General features: G+C 36.0%; 2 protein-coding genes across 4 annotated transcripts in view; both read right to left on the minus strand.

Annotated features, from left to right (window-relative positions):
- Positions 1-87: 87 nt before the first annotated feature.
- chmp6a (charged multivesicular body protein 6a) lies at positions 88-8,799 on the minus strand. 2 transcript variants are annotated; one of them, XM_079891752.1, is made up of 8 exons: positions 8,540-8,799; positions 5,799-5,908; positions 5,550-5,637; positions 4,830-4,916; positions 3,222-3,287; positions 1,523-1,603; positions 1,357-1,429; positions 88-1,260 (listed from the first exon to the last, which is right to left on the minus strand). In XM_079891752.1, exons 1-8 carry the CDS (start codon positions 8,603-8,605, stop codon positions 1,211-1,213), a joined length of 621 nt encoding a protein of 206 aa, XP_079747878.1. In that variant the 5' UTR covers positions 8,606-8,799; the 3' UTR covers positions 88-1,210. The 2 variants fall into 2 exon arrangements, with proteins under 2 accessions (XP_079747878.1, XP_079747879.1); XM_079891753.1 differs by having other exon boundaries at positions 5,799-5,905; positions 8,540-8,674.
- A 911-nt stretch (positions 8,800-9,710) lies between these two features.
- The window catches only part of ttyh2l (tweety homolog 2, like), a 38,683-nt gene continuing 23,415 nt past the window's right edge, over positions 9,711-24,978 (minus strand). The window contains exons 6-15 of one of the 2 annotated variants that reach the window (XM_079865267.1): positions 24,762-24,834; positions 19,326-19,395; positions 16,870-16,925; positions 16,217-16,309; positions 16,025-16,117; positions 14,486-14,628; positions 14,234-14,410; positions 14,065-14,143; positions 12,206-12,230; positions 9,722-11,246 (exon numbers count right to left, since the gene is read on the minus strand). In XM_079865267.1, coding sequence (XP_079721393.1) covers positions 11,206-11,246; positions 12,206-12,230; positions 14,065-14,143; positions 14,234-14,410; positions 14,486-14,628; positions 16,025-16,117; positions 16,217-16,309; positions 16,870-16,925; positions 19,326-19,395; positions 24,762-24,834 — 850 coding nt within the window. In that variant the 3' untranslated portion in view covers positions 9,722-11,205. Of the gene's footprint in view, positions 11,247-12,205; positions 12,231-14,064; positions 14,144-14,233; positions 14,411-14,485; positions 14,629-16,024; positions 16,118-16,216; positions 16,310-16,869; positions 16,926-19,325; positions 19,396-24,761; positions 24,835-24,978 lie in introns of both variants that reach the window. The other variant, XM_079865266.1, reaches the window with a different exon arrangement.

Here is a 24,978-nt window from a genome sequence, read left to right on the forward strand (position 1 = left end):
TCTAGAGCTCCCTGGACATTGATCTTTATTGTTTAACATGATTTCATTGTTTTATGTGTCAGGTTTGGCTATGAACACTTCGAATATGAGAAACTGCAGAAAACAGGTTCTTTTATTAGTTCTTCAGAGCAAATTCCTAACACACAGGGTAAGATAAATGTGTAAAGTTTGTTGGAAAGAAACCATTTAGATCGTATAGTAGCCTACTTCATCTGATTGTTTTTCCAAGTTTTCAATGGAAATACTTTACCAGTGAATATCCATGACTCTCCCACTCGTTTGTGATCACTGGAAAGTAGTTTTCAATAGATGTAGTTTTCAAAGAATATGTATCAGTACACACACTTTCAACACACATTATCAATGGCATGGAATTCAATTTTAAAACTGAAATACATAAAATAACACGCACAGATTCATATAATACTTCCATACATGAACAGAAGGTTTACATTACAAACACAAACTAAGCCATCGGAAGAGGATTGTCAGTTTGAATCTGTCAGCACAGATTTATTTCCTCTCAATTAGTGATATTAAGAGCCCCCTGGTGGTCATGTGATGCTAACACACCTCCAAGTGGCACAACCACGAAATCAATCTAGTTTACATTGTAGAATACACAGATTTTATCCCAAGCTCTTAAAGGGTTTGCATACATGAAAAGGCTTTTAAAAAATCACATTATTTAAACCAAATCTGTAAATGTGCTTTTATGGAAAAGTATTGAAATTAGCTAGGCTACTTAAAAGTTCTCATAGTTCAGTTGAAATCAAATGTGAACATACTAAAACATACTAAAGCTAATAGCCGTTTTAATAGAAGAACATATGTAGAAACGCACTGTAAACTATGTCATTTACATACTTTTATCCAAAGATAAAACTTGATTTGTGCTTCTGTTCTTGTCACAACAGCATTTCTGTTCTACAGGGAGTCCACGTCTTTGACCAATGATTAGAATCGTTTGTGAATACATTTTAATTCTCATGGCCTTTTCATGACATTCATGACTTTTTCAAGTCTGGAAATCCCAAAAAAGTAAAATCCCCCTGACATTCCCTGAAGTTTCCCATGATCGTGGGAAATGCTAATTCTGACACGTGCCTATTAAATAATCCCATGAAAGCCTTCTCTTCTCTCAATTACATTCCCCTAGCTCTTCCTCTCATTAAGACCAAAGCGAAGAGCCAGGTTGTAAGATCAAACATTACGCTGCCAGCATCTCTCGCTCCGGCTTGATTCGTCCCTCTTTTCTCTCTGCAAAGACACAGAGCACAAAGAGAGTGACAGAAAGCCAAATAAAAAAGCCATGTCATTCACACACTGCTGTGTTTGACAGTACTAAAACAACACCTGTCTCTCCCGTAGGCACCGCTGGCAATGGATTTGACGGTAATTCTGGGAGGGTTAGGCCTATGTCTTCTCCCTGGCCGGGATGGAGAGAGAGAGAGATACAGAGGCGTTGGATCAGGACCAGTGAGCGATGATGAAGACGGACGACAGATAAAGATGCCCATACCTGAGTGATGGCCTCCAGCTCGGCTAACACAGCATCCTCATCCTCCAGCGTCAAACAACCCGCCAGCAGTTCATCAATTTGCTGTTAGGGAAGAAGTTTCGAGAAGCAGTTAGACATTCGAAGCAATAAAAACCAGGGAAGAGCAATGTGCCCAATGCCCGAGGCTATAACAGCATGACGAGAAGCGAATTCAATATTTTATTCTGAATATAATCGTGATGTAATCAATACGCGCACAGTGGAGCAAAAAAACCCTCATATTTTAAACTCTTTTAAAACCATCCGTTATACGAGCGTTCATGAGATGGACGCTGTGACACGTTGTGAAGTTGGCGTGAGAAGTGGCGATCCTTTGAGCTTTCGTATATAGCTTCTCATGCAAACTGAACTTGTGAACAGTATAGTGGAGCGGCTAAGTGCTTATGTTTGGCAGAATCGTTCAGTTTATGATACAAGCGTGAAAATTGGCATGAGCAGTCTCCATGGGTCACTTGACAAGAAAATTGTCCGAGCCACTTGAAATTTCAAGATGGCGGCCGTTTTTCAAGATGGCCGACACCTTAGTGGAGCAGTTAAGTGATATAGTGGTTTATTTGGTGATACAAGCATGAAAATTGGCATGAACAGTCTCTGTGGGTCACTTGACAATAAGCCACCCACAGCTACTTGAAATTTCAAGATGGCGGCCATTTTTCAAGATGGCCACCACCTTAGTGGAGCAATTAGGCTTAAGAAATCATTTAGTTGGTGATACACGCATGAAAATTGCCATGAGCCTAATTGCTCCACTAAGGTGGTGGCCATCTTGAAAAATGGCCGCCATCTTGAAATTTCAAGTAGCTGTGGGTGGCTTATTGTCTAGTGACCATCAGAGACTGCTCATGCCAATTTTCATGCTTGTATCACCAAATAAACCACTATATCACTTAACTGCTCCACTAAGGTGTCGGCCATATTGAAAAATGAAAAATCTTGAAATTTCAAGTGGCTCGGACAATTTTCTTGTCAACAAGTGACCCATGGAGACTGCTCATGCCAATTTTCACGCTTGTATCATAAACTGAACGATTATATCACTTAGCCCCTCCACTAGTAGGCCTGGAAGTGTAATATATAGTTAAAAGAGTTTAAAATATTAGTATTTCTCTTAGACAACACCTATCTTTTTGCTTCAGAATACGCTGCGGTTGCGTGGATTACGTCACGATCGCGGCAAGACATGCTTAAAAATAACTAAATTCGCTTTTTTGTAATAAATTAAAAACATTTTTTTTAGTGGTTGTGCACTACGACTCGAGAGTTTGGGGCCGGTAAAATTCTTTTAGGTTTTTGAAAGAAGTCTCTTATGCTCACAAAGACTGCATTTATTTGAAACATTAATATTATGAAATATTATTTCAATTTAAAATGTTTTCTATTTTAATATATATGTAAAATGTAATGTATTTCAGTGATGTTAAAACTGAATTTTCAGCATCATTACTCCAGTATTCAGTGTCACATGATCCTTCAGAAATCATTCTAATATGCTGATTTGATGTTTTGACATTTATTATGCTTGTGTTCTTGTGCGGTCTTTCTTTAATATAAATGTCACTTGGTTTGTTTGATTGTGTAATGTAATGCAATGCAATGAGTGTCACGGATTTTGAAGTGTTTAAAGTCTATTTAGCGTTGCTCTGAGTGTGACGGTTATAACCTTCTGATACTCGATGGCCTCCTGCGTCTCCTCCAGTATTCTCTCCACCTCCTCAATTGACATGACCTGAGAAGATAAAAGATCAATCCGTGGCAAAAAAATTGACTTAAGTCAAATGCTCATAACAGACCAGTAAATGACTTCTGAAATATTCATAACATTATTGACCTTTTGCTAACCTCCACCCCCATTTGGTTACGGTTGCTCACTGAGACAAGCATTGAAAAACACCCCACAGAAATGAATAGTGCAGTTTTCAGTAAAATGTGCTCTTAAAGCAGTGAAAATTCTTATTTAAGCTGGAATTGTGTGAACAGAATTGTTTTTGATGTACCTACAACACATGATGTGAGTGTGAACTTGCTCTCACCTCTACTGCAATTTGAATCAATCAATACATAAAGTCTCGCTCAAAAGTTTGGGGTCAGTTTTTTGCATAATGCCAGCCTACGTTCTTCATTGACTGCCTGCGAACAATGTCTGCTTTACCCCTCGACCACTGTAGTTGTAGCTGAGGCCTGGAAGAGTTTGGTTCGTGTTGTCAACGTGTCGAGAAGATGCTGATTTCAACGCTGCAAATCCATTTTGATGCACTTCTAATGGATGAGGACTCAAATTGATACGGTAAAACCGACGCCATTGTTGAAAGAAACAAACAAAAGAGATACAAAAAGAACAAATAACAAATGAAAGAGTTTGTTTCATTGCAGGACACCTCCAAAACAAAAATTAGGAACCTTTAAAATAGCATAATGGGATTTGGTGAGCATAAGAGACTTCTTTCAAAAAATCTTACCAACCCCAAACTTTTGAACCGTTATTATATTATATTAATTTACTTTGTAGCAAATATACTGTTGGTGTTCTTACTCATGTTCTACATTTTGGAATCAAACACTCAAATCCTCCAAAGACTTATATTAGAAAACAGCAAAAGCTTGTCTGAGAATATAATGGGCGGCAACAATTGCTAAGGTAGTCATGCTTTAAATGTGGGATTTAGCGAAAAAGGCCTTTTTTTTTCTTCCTGTTGTTGATTTCGAGGGACTCTGGAGATTCATGTTACTATAGTCCAGGACAAAACAAAGACAGGTAAGCTCTGCTGTAATCTAAGAGTGTTAGGTTTAAGCCTTTAATCCCAGAACAATGAGCAACAGTTGCCAAAACATGCTGGTACAAACTACACAACACCAAAACAGACCAATGAACCCCCTTAGCTCCTAATAACAGCATTTAACATGACTGATGATTTACTTGTTATAATATAGCAAATATGACAACAATTCTTAATGGAATTTATTATAAATGCTTTATCATTTTTTCAAATCAGAATAACTTCCCCTCCCTCTTGCAGCGACATCTCTTCTCTGATGATGTGTTTACTGGCGTGAGGGCGGGGCAACCTGTCACTCACATGAGATCGACCAATAGCAAACCACACCCATCCAATCAATTCTCGATGGACAGAATCAAACCCCGCCCCACATTTTTTTCTTGTTCGATAAGCTGTTTCAAGAAGGATTTACGCCACAATAGAGAAAAAAAGACTATCGCAACTTCCATTTCATGCTGACATTAAACTAGTTTCAGTCTATATTAGAGACTTACCTCATGAATTTGCTTAAGACAGTCATTCCCAGCTTTTAAACCCTCGATGACCTTTACTTCAATCTGAGCAAATTCAATATCTTGAACCTGAATGAGGCATATTCAGAATGTAATTCATTATCTTATATCTCTTAAAGGGATATTTCACCGCTGGAAAGATGAACGTGTATTTAAATTGGGTCATGTAGTAGAAATGTGAAATTATTTTAGAAGTGCCTTCTAGACTGAGAAAAGCCAGAAAATGTATTTTTGGCTCATGTGGATGAAAGACAACAACTCCCAGAATGCACTTGCGTCGCTTCCCTACGAGGCCACTCCCAAGCCACGCCTACCGGTTACAGAGGGCAGTATCGGAAGAAATGATACAACTAGGCGACTAGTTGACTCGAAACTGAAAAGACGCCGTTTTATCGTGAGATCATGCTTGAAAACATGCAGGCCTACTGGCTGTAGTCTCTCGCCTCTGGACAAAAAAGCCTCCGATGACGCAAAAATGGCGACTTTTGCGTCATCTGAGTTTTTTTCCAGACACACAATACAGAAATCTCTCGTCTCAGGGGGACATGAGGGAGGGAAGCACGGTCATTCGGAAATACTACCGGGTTTACAAAGCTTAATGCTAATCGGTGAAGTATCCCTTTAATTACTTTATTAAAGATTTAATTTATATCAAATCAGAGGATTTAATACTTAAATATGAATAATTTCATGTAAACCCACCATGCGCTCCAGGTTGGCTATCTGGACCTCGGTCTTGTCCAGCAGGCGATCTTGGTAGCGCTTCTTTTTGAGCAGCAGAAGAGCTCGTCTGTGAAATGCATGAGTCACAAGTGTTAGTGAATCTGTTCAACCAAAACCACTTTGGCCATGTGGCAGCACGTCAGCACGACAAAGGCACCGCGCAATGCATGATGGGTGACTCTGGGTGATCGGACATCATGAATGGTTACATAATCTGAAATGTCTTACTCTTTCTTGCCATCCTTCAGGAGCAGTTTGGCCAGATGTCTCTCTTTCTCCAGCCGTAACGTGATTTTCTTCTGATATTGTTTCAGTTTATCTCTCTGCTGTTTCAGCTGCTGTGATCCGGTGACAGGACGTGATGTAGAAACATGACAGTTCACTTACAGAAGCACTTCTTATTCATGAAGGTGCCAGTTTCTCGACTTAGATGAATAAACAGACATGGATCTGCGTGCAACAGTGAGCACTGAAACACTGTTCCTGTGTGTTCTGCAGACTCCACTCAAACACACATTGTCCAAACACAATATTCTAAGACTCGCATATTTCTAGGATTGCTTCTGTAATTTTGACAATGCTGCTTGTTTTCTAACTTGTCTTATTAAAAGGAGCTGTGATTATTTGATATTGAATAAACAATAGTTATTGAGGAGGGGAAAATACATGTTGAATTTATGCATTTTTAGCACTTTAAATATAATATAAAACATTTAATACATAAAAAATAACATTTTATTAATTTAAAAACGTAAGTCAGCCCCCTTAATTAGCTTATATTGTAAGTTTATATTTACATTTTAGTGTAGAATAGAATAGCCTATAAATTCTACAGTAAATCTAAGTTATATATTATTCTATTAAACGTTGTTCTGTTTTCTACGCATTATTCTATAGTTCTGTTCTATTTTGCTTAATACAATTCTGTTGCATTTTATTCTAAAACATTGTGTTCTATAATCGATTCAATTCCATTTCATTCTATTCAATAAAAGATGTTCTATGTTATAGAACATAACAATGTTTGAGGATGCAGTTTGTTATAGAATAGAGTAGAACATATTTTATGAATAGAATGAAATGGAATAGTATCAATTATAGAACATAATGTATTAGAATAAAATGCAAAAAGTGTAGAATACAGGTGAACAGAGCTGTATGCTATAGAATACATAACAATGTTCGTGAATAGAGTTTGTTATAGAATAGAACAGTGTACAATATATTTTAGAATAGAACAGTTTATTATAGAATAGACTCTATTCTATAATCGATGCAGATCTGTTCTGCTCTATTCTATTCTACACCTGTATTCTATAGCATACAGCTCTGTTCACCTGTATTCTACACTTGTTGCATTTTATTCTAATACATTATGTTCTATAATTAATACTATTCCATTTCATTCTATTAAATAAAATATGTTCTTCTCTATTCTATAGCAAACTCTATTCTCGAACATTGTTATGTTCTTTTACAGACTGTTCTATTTTACTCTATTCTACAATCGATGCAGATCTGTTCTGCTCTATTCTATCTGTTCTACACCTGTATTCTATTATATACAGCTCTGTTCACCTGTATTCTACACTTGTTGCATTTCATTCGAATACATTATGTTCTATAATTGATACTATTCCATTTCATTCTATTCAATAAAAGATGTTCTACTCTATTCTATAAAAAACTCTATTCTCGAATATTGTTATATTCTAAAACAGACCGTGTTGTGTTTTACTCTATTCTACAATCGGTGCCGATCTGTTCTGCTCTATTCTATCTGTTCTACACCTGTATTCTATTATATACAGCTCTGTTCACCTGTATTCTACACTTGTTGCATTTCATTCGAATACATTGTTCTATAATTGATACTATTCCATTTCATTCTATTCAATAAAAGATGTTCTACTCTATTCTATAAAAAACTCTATTCTCGAATATTGTTATATTCTAAAACAGACCGTGTTGTGTTTTACTCTATTCTACAATCGATGCAGATCTGTTCTGCTCTATTCTATCTTTCTACACATGTATTCTATTATATACAGCTCTGTTCACCTGTATTCTACACTTGTTGCATTTTATTCTAATACATTATGTTCTATAATTGATACTATTCCATTTCATTCTATTAAATAAAATGTGTTCTTCTCTATTCTATAACAAACTCTATTCTCAAATATTATGTTCTATAACAGACCGTGTTCTATTTTACTCTATTCTACTATGCTGACCTGTTCTGCTCTATTCTCTGTTCTACACCTGTATTCTATTATATACAGCTCTGTTCACCTGTATTCTACACTTGTTGCATTTCATTCTAATACAGTATGTTCTACAATTGATACTATTCAATTTCATTCTATTCAATAAAATGTGTTCTTCTCTATTCTATAACAAACTCTATTCTCAAATATTATGTTCTATAACAGACCGTGTTCTGTTTTACTCTATTCTACTATGCTGATCTGTTCTGCTCTATTCTCTGTTCTACACCTGTATTCTATTATATACAGCTCTGTTCACCTGTATTCTACATTTGTTGCATTTCATTCTAATACATTATGTTCTACAATTGATACTATTCAATTTCATTCTATTCAATAAAAGGTGTTGTTCTACTCTATTCTTTAATTGACTGTTCTGTTGTAGTACTTTATTTTATAATAAACTGTTCTGTTCTACTAGACTCTTTTCTATTCATAATCGACGCAGATTCTACTCTGTTCTACAGACTCTGTTCTGTTGTGTTCTATATAACATACTCGTTTCTGCAGACATTTATTCTGTGTTCTGTAAAGTAGGACAGCTGATCTAATCCTTTCTTTCTCAGTTCATGAACTCATTTCAGACGCACTACAGTATAGTATGTTTACACGTGTACGCAACGACACAAACCCAACACAAGTGCGCGTGTGTGTGAGAGAGAGTGTGATGATGCTGATCGACTTATTGATTGATCTTACCAATATCGCCCTGTCCTGCTCTGTCACTCGACTGGGGCGTCCCTGTCTGCCGAAAACATTTCCCATCGCGAATAAACCACCACATCCCCGCCTCTCTTCTAATATTACATCTCATCTGAAGTGCTAGCTGCTCTTTACTTCAAAACACATGGGAAAGATGTGTTCTGGTGTGTCAAGCGTTTTTTATTCAGCCGTTTCAAATGGCTCTTTAAGCGCGTGTGTTGTGGTTATGGAGGCCCTCAGCTGCGCCCTCTAGCGTCTATGATGGGACTATGTGGCGCCCCCTTTCTTTCGCTTTGTACAGGTGTATGAGGGACATTCATTCATATAGTAGGGTTACATGGGGTAAGCTGCCCCCTAGGGCAAAATTATCATTTTTTTCTCCTGACCATAGTTGGCACAAAATCTCATCTCAGCACTTTTGCTGAATGACCACGCTATTTTTAATTTTATAATTTCATCTTAAGATCAACATTTGTGAGATTTAGTCAGAAGAAACAGTTTTGAGGTTAATTTATCTAATTTTGTGTCTCTGGAAAATAGTGATCTATGACATTACATTATGTTGAATATCAAAGTTCTGTTTGTTAATGAGGGATTTGTGGACACATCAATGTTTTATGACATATCTTCAACTAAAATATGGGCAATTCAATAACTAAATACTCATATGCCATGTATATGTCATAGAATAATTTTACCTTTCAGATAAATCTCTTTTACTGGGATTCTCCTTTGGCCATTATCAGTTATTGAATTATTGAACAGTCAACTCAATTGTCAAAATAAAATTGTATGTAGAATATTTGATTTAGTGTTTTACATTAATGACACTTTTGTAAAAAATAAAAAAATGTAAATTTTAATAAGAATTATAAAAAAAAATATATACATTCTGTAAGTTTATATATATATATATATATATATATATATATACATATATATATGTGTGTGTGTGTGTGTGTATCTATATGAAAAATATATTATATAATTATATAATAATTTATATTATCTATCTATCTATCTATCTAATATATATTATTTATTTATTTTTCAGCTCTGCAAAAAAATATTTGGTTGACAGAGTAATATTTCCTTCATACCAAACCATATTTTCACACAGCGAGCACTGAACACGAAGCATGAATTAAGAATAATAAAACATGATTTTTAATTAAAAAAAAAATATTTATTGAATTAAATGACACAAAAAATGCATTACATAAACAATTAAAAACAGCACTTTAGAAATGTAGACAAATAAAGACAATATAGTGGTAGAATTCAACATTTATCATCTAATCTAATTGTATTCCTTTTCATTCATTGGGATCATAAACAGCTGTCTGTATAAACAGCAGTATGTTGAGCATTTAAAAAAAAAAAAAACCTTTAATAAAGACATTTCTTTAGAAATGGCCATATCTACAGTACATCCGTAGAAACACTAAAATGCTTAACCTAGAAAAATAGGCTTCGTCAGCTTTGTTTGATATGAGTACAGAAGCATAAGAACAACATCAAGAAGCTTGAACCAAACAAACAACAGTCTGTCAGCGATTTACATATCCAAATTGTTCATCCCCATATCTACTGTTGCAGAAAATGACTCATATTTATCTTTGTTGTGTGCCGTGAGCCTCGTGAATTTTGTCTGGAATGGATAGCAGACCTATGACTACTAGAATACAGACATTCACGAGGCGAAATCACATGATCACAACACAGAAGTATATTTAACGAGAGGCACCAAACAAAACACCTTGTTCCTCATGCAAAATATATTCAAGACCATTTAGTCTGTCAGATCGCAGAAAGCCATCCAATTGATCATTTCTCTCAGGCTACATCATTAACCAGTGCTGAGAAATATTCATTTAAGGCTCATTATGGAGCTCAAGGCCTTTGTGTGGTAAAATGCAATCGCTTTTTTTCCTTTCTTTTTAAGTGAAGAGATTATTTTGAGCTATTAATTGCCATTTGCACAACCTAAGCTGAAGTATTATTATTCAAAGACATTTAAAGAAATAGTTCACCTAAACATCTCACCAAACCTGTGGATTTACTCACAAAAGAAGATATTTTAAAGAACGTCAGGAACCAGACATTTGACGGCGCACATTGACTTCCATAGTTTTTTTTTTTCATACTATGTAAGTCAATGGGTCTCATAAACTGTCTGGTTACCAACATTCTTCAAAATATCTTCTTTTGTGCTCAACAGAAACTCGTACAGGTTTGGAACAACTTGAGGGTGAGTAAGTATAACTAAATTTTCATTTTTGGGCGAACTATCCCTTTAAGATCTTTTTCTGATCCAGTCCATTATTGTCACAGAAAACCATTTATCAATGATCTGACGAGCCCCTGAGGAGAATAAGCGAATATTTACACGTGATCAGAGCTCACCCATAAACCTCTGAGGTATCATTTGCCTTTCTAGATGAGAAGAGTACTTTAAAGGTCTGGATGGCATTCAGTTCTCTTTGAGAACTCCCTTTAATGCGCATTAAATATTTGTGCTTTACCATCCACGTGTCCTTTGAGATTATTCGAAGACGTCGAGTGATTTTAATCTTCATCTCACGCCGCCAGAGACTCCTTTGGGAAGAGGACCCCAGAAAACCTACACTTGAAAGTCTGTCCCGAAGTGTCTGATTTGGGCATCAGTCATGGACAGGTAAGTGGTCCTCATGCTGGGTGAATACTGCAGTTGATAAAGAAAGAGGAAGATAAACACTGTATTCGATCGACTTTGGATAATGGCATGTGTGAAAGCCACAGGCAAAAGACCCTCAAGCCTTGTTCACGCACACATACAGTGATCTGCAGTGAGAAACTTTGAGGCAAAATGAGCTAAAGCAAACTTTTGTGATGCGGAGTGGGCGTGTCCAGTGGCTTTATGCAAATGAACAGTGCAGTGACCAATAAAAGTGAAGACTAGCTGTGTTTGAAATCGCCCCCTATACCCTCATTCACTATTCCCTACATTACTCCACTAATATAATTCACTTGAAGGAGTGAATGAAAACGAGTGAGTTAATTCGGACACTGGATAGCATAGTTTGTGCTTGCTGTTTAATAATCATTTGAAAGTTAGCAAACAGCTCCAGTAGTAAGATGAAACCTAAAGATGTGAAAACTAATGTTTAAACCTTAATTAATTCGGACGCATATACTATTGACTTCCATAGTATATTTTTTCCTACTATGGAAGTCAATGGGACCCAGAAACTGTCTGGTTACTGACATTCTTCTAAATATCTTCCTTTCTGTTCAGCAGAAGAAAGAAATTCATACAGGTTTGAAACAACATGAGGGTGAGTATATGATGACAGAATTTTCATTTTAAAGTGAACTATTCCTTTAACACAAAGGTAATGCCTGGAAACCTCCCGAAATAAAATCACTGTATGTGTGAACGAGCCTTCAGGTGATGTATTAGTGCAGGAAAAGACGTGAGCGGGAAAACATACTGATGAATATCTGGGCAAAAAAAGCAAAAGACAACAACCTCAAAAACCGCTCAGTGCTCTTAAGTTTTATAGGGACGTACATAATGCTAATGGATTGGGTGAAGATATCGTCTGATGAAGGAAATGAGGACAAAGGCATGTTGAAGGAAGGCAGAAGCACGGTAGGGAGGAGGGCAGTGGGCTCACTTACTGTTTCTAAATGTCTGGGGATATAACTTCAAATGTGATAAAAGACAGGAAAAGAACTCAATTAGCTGTGAAATATCTCTGTGTGAATACAGCGTCTTGACAGTTAAAAATGAAGCAGGGAATCGGTTCATTAGACAGAGGACTGTCCTTTGATGAGTTTTACGCCTTCTGCGATGCATCAACCAACACGACTCAGAAGACGATCCTCTCAATTACACCCGTGTTCACTTATGATTCATCTTAGACCTCACAATCTGCACGAGCCTGATAGAAATAATGGCTTCGAAATAAAACAAAGCAGGGCTGTTTTTAATTTTTAATTTAACTAATAGTAATTTCTCATGATTCCCCTTTCTATCTGCATGGATACTCCAGTAAAAAAAAGGAAACATTAGGGGGCAGTAATGCTCCATATCTGCTTTAAAGCTTCAGTTCTCATGGTCTTGTGCACCACAATCACACAAAGCTACATGAGTACCAGAACATTACGATTTCATTCATGCTGAAATATCTGCTAGAATTAAGAATTATTGTGAATATACACTACCGTTCAAAGGTTTTAATGTTTCTGATAGGAGTATTTTATGCTCATCCAGACTGAATTTATTTGATAAAAAAAAACAGTAATATTGTAAGATATGTATACAATATTAAATGCCATTACTCCAGTCTTCAGTGTCACATGATCCTTCAGAAATCATTCTAATATGATAATTTGGTCATGGGGTCTTGTGGGGCCATCTGAAGCTGTCTAAATATGGTTTTTCGAATGTCAAAAATTTGATCCCAGTTAGATCCTAGAATGTTTTCTTCAAAAACATTAATTTCTCTTCGGCTGAAGAAAGAAAATCATATACATCTAGGATGGCCTGGGGGTGAGTAAATAATCAGGAAATGTTCATATTTGGACAGGAATAAACTATTACTTGAATGGACCCTTGCTTAATAAAATCATTATTATTCTTATTTTTTTTAAAAGAATCTTACTGAACCCCAAACTTTTGAACAGTAGCGTATAAGTGATTAATGAATAACTGACTTAATTTTTTTTTTAAAAAAGACCCAAAATATATTTACATGATCTGCGAGAAAAAGTGGAATTGTGGAAAACACGGAATAGTGCAATTGGAATAGTGCTAAACATCGACCACAACCTAAAGATATGATACACATCATGATGTATCACAGTATAAAAAATGTGGCTTTATTTTTGTCCTTTAGGGACAGATAGACAGGGAATACGGAGAAATTACTATTAGTTGTTAATGCTAAATTATTAATGAAAATGAATTAAAAACAGCCCTGCTTTGATTTAATTTGAAGCCAGAATTTCTATCAGGCTCGTGCAGAGTTGAGAATTACCAGTTAAAGGTATAGCGGAGGATTTTCTTTTTCCGGGTGGATCATCAAGACCATTGGTCCTCCTAAGTGTCAATCATTCTGGTGATATGTTTACGTAAGGCCGTCGTACGTGCTCGTGCACATGATTCACACGATGGCGTGCGCTCAAAACACAGGTTGGGCTTCCCACTGATGTCTCAGTCGCGAAGTTTCTACTTGACAGGTAAAGTTTGGCATGCTATTTGGAGAAATCCATTTAAAATCACTGCTAGTAAAAGTTAATGTAAGCTATGATTAGCTCGTGCACACGTTTAATAGGCGTTCCCTCTCGGGAGCAGGTAGAGTGTTGCGCATGTGCATTTTTTCAAAAAGTGGAGAGGGCGGTTCCAAAATTCGGGAAAATCCTCCTCTATACCTTTAATAATTGTATTTTCTGCAAGAAAAATCCTTCAAAAAAATCAATAGTTGGTGAAATTCCTCGAACATACAACGATTGAGTAAAATTTACTCAGTAAATACCGATGGTGGTGGTGAACCGCTCCCAATCAATGGGACGTTTTCATAGCGAGGATTTCGTTCGAACAGCATGGACTGGTTCCTGCAGGAGAAGAGGAAAGATAAGTGGGTCAAGCATGAGAGAAAACAACAGCTCTCTCTCTCTCACACACACACACACACACACACTCACATGTACTCCGGTGTGCTGGATGCGGCCTGCAGCGGAGGGTGAAGGCTGGTCTGGCTGCCCATGCTGCTGCTGTAACTGCAGAAACTGTGAACTTGAGCTCGGCCGGGGTTATACGCACTGATGCGCCTCGAAGGGTTAAAGGGGTCCTCCTCGTCCATATCATCATAATCCCTGTCCCTGAGGAACAAGCAAAGCACCTGTCAGCGACATCTATCGATGCCATGCACCGCAGTGACACAACAGGAATGGTACCTGATGGCGATGAGGGTCCAGGCTCGTGGGACGGCACACAGCAGGGCACAGAAGGCACAGGCTGCCAGCAGAGAGAACAGGCACAGGTACAGGAGCCCCTCCACACCGTCATAGCAGACGCCCAGAAGAGCCTCCAGATAGTCCTGCACAACCACAACGCTGTTAGATCAACATGACTCCACAGGGGAATAAGGGTTTTTTGAACTAATACACTACCAAGAATCATTTCTCATTATTATCAATGTTGAAAACGGTTATTTATTTTTATTTCAGGATTCTTTGATGAATAGAAAGTTCAAAAGAACAGCATATATCTGAAATCGAAAGCTTTTATAATATTGAGCCAGGTCTCATTTTGTTGATGAATTAGAATCAAAGGTTTTTACAGAGGGCATTTTGGGTATCTCTTTTTATTACTCCATAAATAAATGTCAGGAAAAAAATATATTTCACCATGTTTTTAGGAATAAAATCAGGCAAATTATATGTCAACACTGTGCACACACCTTCAGAATATAGATAGGAATAAAACTACATTCTGGTGTATGTAAGTGATACTAAAATTTCTGGTTTTCTGGTTTTTAGAAAACAGCCTTTAAAGATATGTATTGTAATTGAAATCTACAGATGTAGATATGGTGTAACAAAATAAAAACTTAAAAGTGTATTTTGGATGTTTTTCTTTCCACTAGTCTGAAACAACATGTTTTGGAAAGCCTCAAAATTAACAAGTGCATTAAAAAATGCCTGTAGTGTCTTGCCTTAAGTAGTTTGACTTTTTTTAGGGGAAAAAATACAAAATTGCTTCGTTGCTAATTAATATCTGAAAATCTTTTGTCTGTAAAAATCAAAGTCAAGTGGTGCGACCAACAAGCAGAAAAAAACAGAGACCCTTATGCCATAAATTTCTTAAAATATCAGATAATTTTACCTTTTTATGAAAAGGCAAGGTTAGTTGAGGTTATACAAGTGTAATGTGGTACGACTTCATGATGTATGATTTATTAATTTATGTTAAGTTTTCAAAAATAATAATGAACATGTCTACACTTGCATGCATTCAAGGTATAATATGCTTTTAAAACTCATATCTAACTGAAATTCAATAAATTATTTTTTAAACCCCATGAAACCAACATGAATACAAAGACAACATTGACGTGTTTTGAAACAACAACAAAAAAGTTTTTTTTGGGGGACATTTGTCATTGTGGCTGTTTTTGGTTAAAATAATGTGAAAACTGGTGATAGGTATACTGTAAAAAAAAGTATATGATCAATAAGTTATGACAACATATGTTTTTACATTGTTTTATCTCATCAAAATAAGTTAAACAACTTTCAACTTTTTTTTAAGTTAAATACGATTCAACTAATTTTTTAAGAGTCAGTTTAATGTAATTTAAGTTGAAATTACTGAAACTTCCAAGTTGATTGTACTTTATTTTTTTATTTTTTTTTACAGTGTAAAAGTCTGGCTATTCCAGATCCAGACTAACAAACTGTTAAAATATTCTTTTTCATACAAGGATGACTCACTTTATGAAGACTACGGCAGTCCAGCGAGGCGGTGAGCTGGTGCAAATTGAACTCTGAGGAGTTCAAGAGACGCTGAATTCCTAGAAGATCTTTCTGAAATGATTAATGTAGGAGAAATGAATCATGTTTGGAGAAAAAGAAGGTACAGAATGTGATGCAGAACTCTTCATCTATATTTGACAGCACTCTCACCTCTGCAGTTGGAAACACAGGGAGAGAAAACTGCAGCAAACCTTGCACCTGTATCTGCATGGTGGTCAGAGACCTCTGGAAGACGGTCAGAGACTGCAGCACAGAAACAACAGCAAAACATGTGAGCTAAAGGATAACTACTTACTACACATACATGCCATAGGTTATGCTAATGCTAATGCTAATGCAACGACTAGTAAAAGGGCATAAATCCCTGCTGAGAATATGTATTTACATCTGGATTAACACTCATTCAGGGCTTAAATATGGTTAATGGTTACATCTGTCTTGTATTCGCTTCATGATTTCCCCTCAGAACGTTTACTGTAATAGATGATCATCCAAAACAGGAGCTTAACCAGCACAGAATAAATGTCTAAATCAGTGGAAAAGCTTTCGCAGGATTCCCACAGGCGACGCGAGAAAGCCAGACAAATCTAATTATCCCAAAACTACAGACAAAAGAGTCCTTCTTTGATCAAAGTATATTTTCATATCGCCTATTCATAATTGAATTAGCCACGCAGATTTTTTTTTACAGAGACGTTATAATGGCTTTAACATGGGTATTCGCTTCAATTAGAGGTCAAATGAATCTGTAAGCTCCGTTAATTGCTCGTGTCAGGAGTTCAGGGAGGAATTGAATCGTTTACCTGCTGGAACGGATTGGGAAGACTCTGGCTGCAGTACAGGTAATAGTGCACTATATCTGCAGGGGACACACAAGCAAAGTCAACATTCAGGGGCCCATGTCACCAAAACCTTCTTAAGAAAGAAGTTAGGAGATTCATTCAAATAAAGTGTAAGAAGTTCGTAAGGATGAGAGTGCAATTCTTGAAAGGTTCTTTAAAATGAATACATATAATAATATACGGTTCTTGCAGATGAACTTTTGTTATACCATGGTCTGGGTGAATACTCGATTCTGATTGGCTGCAGGGTGTCCGTTAAAAAGTGATAATGTACACCTAGGAAAGGTCGTCCTGTCAATTTGCCTGATGACAGTTCTAAATGATTGCGCTGGCTCAAACTCACTGATCAACTGCTGCGGTCGGGTCGCTGTGGCCACGTTGCTTGGCAACGCCTGTATACGGGAGATATTAAATAGTGCGCTCGACTTAATAAATAAAAACCCTCACGATTTTTACTCTAAAACACATTAAAGTATTATTAATTGATTAAATATTTCTTTCTTTCGTAAGTGACCATGGTATAAGCGGGTTAATGCCCTTCGAGGTGTCCATTGTCAGGTATTAATGGACTTCGGCGGAGGCGTCGGACGGTTCACGCCTCGCCGTCGTCCATTAATACCTGATAATGGACACCTCGTCGGGCATTAACCCTTACTTAACTGCCACTGGCATTTTTACTGCACTGTGTATTTGAAATATTTTTAAGAGCCCGTCTAAAGATTGCGTGGTATATGTAGGATTCATTTGGACTCCATCTTTATTCATATTTCTTGCACTCTCTCATAAGTGCTGAATGTGCCTGAAAATTGTTGTAATTCTAAAATTAACAATGAGGTCCCTATTTGACTCATGACTGATCATTGTTTACATTATCGAATAGAGCGTCACTTAAGAGTACAGGTGCACATCTCTAGTAATATTAATATGTATAATATGTAGCCATTGTTGGGTGTAATTAATTTCTGGCATTTATTTACTTTTCCCTTGAAATGGTCAAGTAAGGGATTACAGTCAATTCTGATGTAATTGCATTAAACACTGCATAGAACAATTCTACATAAAACAATATTTAACATCAAAATACTTTGGTCAGCTCAAGAATAATTTGTGCAATTTTATATAATTATGTCAATCCTTGTATTGTTCAACCAGTTGAGGTTGATATAGGATTTAGACAGTAATTAGTAATAAGTAATGCAATACTTTTCAGAGAGAGTAAATAGTACCGTAATCTAACTACACTGTTGAAGATGTAATTAGTAGGTAGTAATTACTTTATTAGAGTAACTTACCCAACACTGTATGTAGATAGTGTTATGATGTAAAGCTTAATATGTGAAACAACGTGATAAATTAATTACACATCTTACCTTTATGGAAGCTTGTTTCCGCCACAGAATAAAACATTTTTACAAAGATAATTGCGACTTTTTATCTCACAATTGCGAGTTTACATCTTGATATAAAGTCACAATTGCGAGAAATAAACTCGCAATTCTGACTTTTTTCCTCAGAATTGCGCGTTTATATCTCACAATTCTGACTTTCTAACATGCAATTGTGACTTTATATCATGCAATTCTGACTTTATATCTCGCAATTGCGTGTTATAAGTCAGAATTGCGAGATAAAAAATTGCAATTGTGAGAAAAAAGTCGCAATTACTTTTTTTTTCTGTGGCGGAAACAAGCTTATAGTTTTAAGAAAGTTGGAAGCTTATCCTAATTTTTACGATTATTTACAAGGATTTTTTTTTTTTAGGAACATTTTATTAGGGAATTCAAACTCTAACTAAGCATTGTCTTCAGAACAACTTTAAGAAAAATACAAGTACATTCTCAAGTATTGTTTTTGGGAGTACAAAATATTCTGAGCTTCATTCTTGAGAAAAATAGGAAAAAAATGGCAGTTATAAAACATTTCTTTGAGAATGTGCTGAGATTCCGGACCCAAATTACTGTGCTATTACCTGAAATCGATTTGGAAACCATCATGTTATGACTTCAATCATGAGAACATTACAATATGACCACCCAAATACAAGACCTATTCAGTATTAAGCAACCAGTCATGTAAATTACATGTACTGTAGATGTAAATTACTAGTACTAGTTTAGTGTCTGATGGACTGTTCCACTGGTGCATGTGCAGTAATGGTTTTTGCTTCATTGTACACGCATGAAAAACATTGTTTAAACCCTTTCAAATAAAGATCTGTAAAGCTTATTTGGATTTTACAAAATTATATTTAAAATACAGTATCCTGAAAATGGGACATTTATTTTTTGTTGTTGTTGCAGCGTTTATAATAAATAAAATGGTATAAAAGTGGATGCATATGCCTTTAATTGTCTGTGCTAAAAAGATCTGGTTCATGGAAAGGACACAGGCGTATGAAGTAATGAAATATTACTTACCTGCACTTAAGGAGTCTTTGGTTTGATTGACAATGAACTTGTCAGGAGAGACACAAAAGTCACTGGTGCCCTAGAACAGAACAAATAACAAATTCGCATGGAAAATTCTGATGTTGAGAGGCCACAAATAATTTTGTGGATGTTATTGCAGCGTTCATACATATTGGGTTGTGATATTTGCAAGAGTAGACATTGGAAAAACATAAGGAGAGCAGCAGCTTTTGTTTCTGCTCTGACATACAAGTCTAGGGATGGGAGAAAATGCGCAACAAAGTTTAAATCCCGCCTGGTTAGCGCACTTCCCATAATGTTTCCGCATTAGGTCAGTAGGCAGAGAGTAGGCGATCTTTTGTGGTTGTACAAACACATTCGATCACATGAACGGTTTACACCTCAAAAGCAATCCGGTAAAATGTGTTTTCAACTACGTCTGGAAGTGGTCGAAAGTGACAAGCTCAAAACATTTTAGACCCCGTTTACACCTGTATTTAGCATCGTCCACCAGTGATCCGACTGACCGAAATGCAACACCTGGTGTTAAACAGGGCTTATGACCTTTGCTGAATGTCAGGACCATATGAGCTGTTCACACAGGGGAAAATTCTATTGTGAAGATCTGTGGATGGCTAAACTTAAATTAGTGGGTGTCAGCGACAAGAACGAACAGAACGAACCTTTACCTGAAACTTTCTTAAGGGAAAAGGTCATAAATATTGCTTCTAATTAAATTGTTGTGCGCTTTTAATTCTCCCCTCTGACAAAGCTCTGAAATCTCATTCATGCATTCAGATCTGGACGGCACATACTGGATGGCAAAACCAACCAGATTTGAATTTTAGCATTATGCTTAGCATTGGGGATTGAGCAACAATATTATCAATAATTTCCTCTGTAAAGTTAGGGTTGGGGTAACGACTAGGGGTGTTTGTTGGACCAGAACGTTGTCGTTCCAGGACCAATATAAAATACATCCAATTTAGCAAATCCAAATGTATTTACATGTATTTGAGACTACATGCAGTAATGTGGGAACTAAATCAATAAGAAATCAATAAATCAATTACAAAACAAAAATAACGAATCAACTAAACCAATCATGAGATATATAGACATGAGGATAAGTAGATAATTTAACAATCAAAAATAAGAATTTAATAAAAACATTGATCATTTGAAAACCATTTAATTTGCAATTCTTAAAGAATCCCCCTGTGGTGAAAATCAAGCTTTTAATGTTGTTTATTTGTCCATGTGGTGATTTTAATATGCTTTAAGACAAATCATGTGCAAATTCATAAGTCAACTCCATTGCTGAGTATTTTACCTTTAAAACTGCAGTGAACCAAAGACAGTCTCAAAAACAGGGTTTGAAATCGCTGGTGTTTCTATCATCACAAACTACCTTGTAACCAATCAGGTCAGCGTGTGATCGTCAACAAATGGATCTCTGAGCTGGAGTGAGTGAGTGGAGGCGGGATTATTTGCATATTCATTGAACCATGTATACTAAATGAGGCAAGGGTGTAGAGTTACACTCAAGCCGAGTTTTAAGGGATACAATCATTAGAGAACAGGGGGAACTTTAAGATAAATACATATCACTGAACATTTTTAATAAAGTGGTTTATAATCATATATTTTATTTGTCTACTGCTTCCTATCTATCCCTATCATTGATTTGTTTTTTATCAATTGATTACATTTTTACTGTTAAATGTCCTTATTAATGCTTAATCTATTTATTTCTCAAACTCAATCAATCAGGGTGGTACACATGGGGCTTCAACAGGAAATTCTCTCTGAATAAAAAAAAAAAAAAAAAAGAGTTGAATGCAGGCGTGCAAGTCACACATCCCTGCAATGCTTGTTTCCACTCTCAGGAATCGATGTAGTCAAGCACTGCTGGAGTAATCCACTTTACCGCGGGGCCTGACCTTTGCTCTGACCCCTCATTGAGCAGTCTTAGGTCCTGCTCCCCACAGACATCCTGATTGAAGTGTCAGCTGTGACTCTAATCACAGTCAAGCTCACGGTAGAGCTCAGGTCTGCCTCATGTGTAGCTCCTCAAAGACTGAAGCTAAAACAAGAAATTAAGCCAATTCATTCATACCCCACCCCATTTATATATCTATATCAATTAGGGGTGTAGCGGTTCTCTGTAAAAAAAAATACAAAAATAAATCAAACCATGCAGTTCTCCATCCACGTCTCGGCACGCATTTGCACCGCGGTTCATCTTAAATCTGATGACACATCGATAACATGGTTTATTGAGAATAACAGCACGTAAAACAGACAAAGTTCTGCTAATGCATGTTTCTGTCGATGGATACACATCCTGGGTTCCCAATACATTACAACAGCGATGATCAAAAAAAAAAAAAAAAAAACATGGACAAAACACTCACTCTTTGTAAACTTTGTTCAATGCGAGTGCCGTGTGCTCGAATACGACTAGTCAATTATGCCGTCATCACCCGGGTGTTAATAACGCGCGAGCGCAGGAGATACCCTTTATAGCACACATTGTTATCTGTTTAAACAAAACTAATTTAAGCCTTGCCAATTTAAACATTTAAGAGCCAGAAGACGCGATTGAGAACTCGAGCGCACTGTGAGAAGATTGTGCGCGCACTCATCTGAAGCACGCAAACCCGCATCTCAAAGAGCGCGAAAATATTGATTCCTCATTCAATTCTTGCGCTTCAACGGAGAAATTCACACAAAAATTATCAACATGCCCGTCTTGGTAAGTATCCTAGCAGACATAGTCGGTTTAGTCTTAAGTGAATAAAAGAGTCGAGGCATGTGTATCAGTTTCAGTGTGTACTGGATCCGTGCATTATCTCTTAAAGGGACAGCAGCCTAATATTCCTGCTGTCTGTTTTTAATGGTAATAAAACAACAAAAGACAAACCCTGGAAAACACTGTTTATTTTATTTGTATCTTTGCTCTATTGCATTTATTTGTGCTGTTGCTTGTAGTTAGATTATTTGTTCTTATTTTCTTTATTTAAATTTGACAGTAGTCCTTTTCCCCCCAGGACATAGCACATACCAAATCATACCGAAACCGTGACCCTAAAACCAAGATACAAACCGAACCACGAGTAATTTGAACTGTTGCACCTTTAATATATATATATATTTTTTTTTTTTCCCCCAAATGTCAATTTGCACCCAGGTTTGCACCCAGCACAATTATACTTTTTTTTCTGACATACATACCATTGCAATTATAGTTAGAAGAATGGCAAAATAAATAGACTTACAAACTTCCGATTTATTTTGTGGATGACACAGGCTGTGAATCAAATCAAACTGTACAACATATTAAATTCATCTCTAGGTAGAATATAGGTCATATTAACCAGATGGACAGGTTGAGTGACGTTTCTACATCCTCAAAGCCATGAACCAAACTAATCAAGATATGACCCAGAATACATTAAAAAGGGTAAACAAATTGATATGTTTATGCATTCAGTGTACGTTTCTCATATTCAGCAACCTAATATAAAAAAAGCAGTAGGGGGTGACAAGTGTGAATGTCTTTATGAGTAAGTTATTCTGTTCGTACGTAAAAAAAAAAGGATTCAGGAGTGAAACAACTGCCTTTATGAGTGAGTCACTAAATCTTTCATACCGAGTTGTTCAAAGACACTGATTCAGAATTCAGAATTGAAATGTCATTCTGCTGTACCTTCATTTGAAACTCTTTATGTTGGCAGAGCAAAAAAAGACAAAGTAACTGGCAATGCTGAAATATAAGTTACTGAAATATTAACGTAGTGTTGATATAATAAGCAATATCATTAGCAATCACTCTATTGGTCAGCAATGCTTGATTGCTCATTTGCTTACACCACTATAATTTATTGAACTCACATACAGTACCAGTCAAAAGTTTGGAAACATTACTATTTTTAATGTTTTTGAAAGAAGTCTCTTATGCTCATCAAGCCTGCAGTTAAAAAAAACAAACAAACAAAAAAAAACAGTAATATTATGAAATATTATTACAATTTAAAATAATGGTTCTCTTTTTTAATATACTTTAAAATGTAATTTATTTTTGTGAATTTTCATCAGCAAGTACTCCAGTCTTTGGTGTCTTATGATCCTTCAGAAATCATTCTAATATGATGATTTGATACTCAGTTATTATCAATGATGGAAACAGTTGTGCTGTTTAATATATTTTTTTGGAATACTTTTTTCAGGATTCATTGATGAGTAAAACGTTAACAGCATTTATTCATAAAAACAGCATTTATTCAAAATAAAAACATTTCTAACAATATAAATCATTACCATCACCTTTTATCAATTTAACCCATCCTTGTTGAATTAAAGTACTAATTTCTTAAAAAAAAAAATAGTTATTGTTCCCAAACTTTTGAACGGTAGTGTATATTGTTACAAAAGATTTCTATTCTAAATAAATACAGTTCTTTTTAACTTTTTATTCATCAAATAATCCTGAAAAAAAGTATCTCAGGTTATAAAAAAAATATTAAGCAGCACAACTGTTTCCAACATTGATCATAAATCATCATATTAGAATGATTTCTGAAGGATCATATGACACCAAAGACTGGAGTACTTGCTGATGAAAATTCAGCTTTGCATCACAAAAATAAATTACATTTTAAAGTATATTAAAAAAGAGAACCATTATTTTAAATTGTAATAATATTTCATAATATTACTGTTTGTTTTTTTAACTGCAGGCTTGATGAGCATAAGAGACTTCTTTCAAAAACATTAAAAATAGAAATGTTTCCAAACTTTTGACTGGTACTGTACATTTATCATATTACAAGGTGTTTTACAGAAGTTAACGATTCTTGGCAATGCAGATAGCTTCTGGCAGCATTTGTAAGTAAAAAACAACATTTACTTTGTTTTCTTCATGTGAAGGTAGTAGTAGAATCATGGTTGAGGATTTGAACTACTAATGAAAAGTGGCATGTTTGATGTCAGGTCACAGAAAAGTGTAAAGTACTCGAGATCCCCCTTCATTACATTTGTGACATCATGAACAAGGCACTTAGCCCCTATGCATAATGTACTCCACACCCAATCACTGTATTGCAAGTCAAGACTAAATATAAAGAATCTTCAGAACAATAAATAGAGTTTGCAGTCATTATTATGCAGCCTGAGAGATGCAGAGATAAAGACAGTGGCGAGACATGAGACATGAGTACATTGGCATGTTTAGTGGCACAGAGAGTAAAACCGTTTACCTCCATTAAGCCAGCGGACTGTCTAATTTAAATGACCAGGGCTTTGTAATCAGCTTTTCAAACTGGCATGCACCACGAGACACACAAATGCAGTCACTGAACCCTGATAATCTCCTAAGAGTTTCACATACCTCATGCTCCCCTCATTTAAAGTGAGCAGTCATTTGAAAACACAGTAACTTACCACAGCTGTGGCCGTGCCCGCTCCTAATGACACCCAACTCATGATCAGGGTCAGTACCCCACACACCATAATACTGAAATGGACAAAAAGAGAGAAAGTGAAGGAATAACAGTTAGATGTGAGGTCAAAAATAAAACTATAAACTACCGTTTCATAAGTTTGGGCTCAGTAAGATTTGTGAAGGTTTTTGAAAGATTCTCACCAAAGAAATTATTTT

This window comes from Squalius cephalus, assembly GCF_949319135.1.
Source record: "Squalius cephalus genome assembly, chromosome: 1".
Classification (NCBI taxonomy): Eukaryota; Metazoa; Chordata; class Actinopteri; order Cypriniformes; family Leuciscidae; genus Squalius; species Squalius cephalus.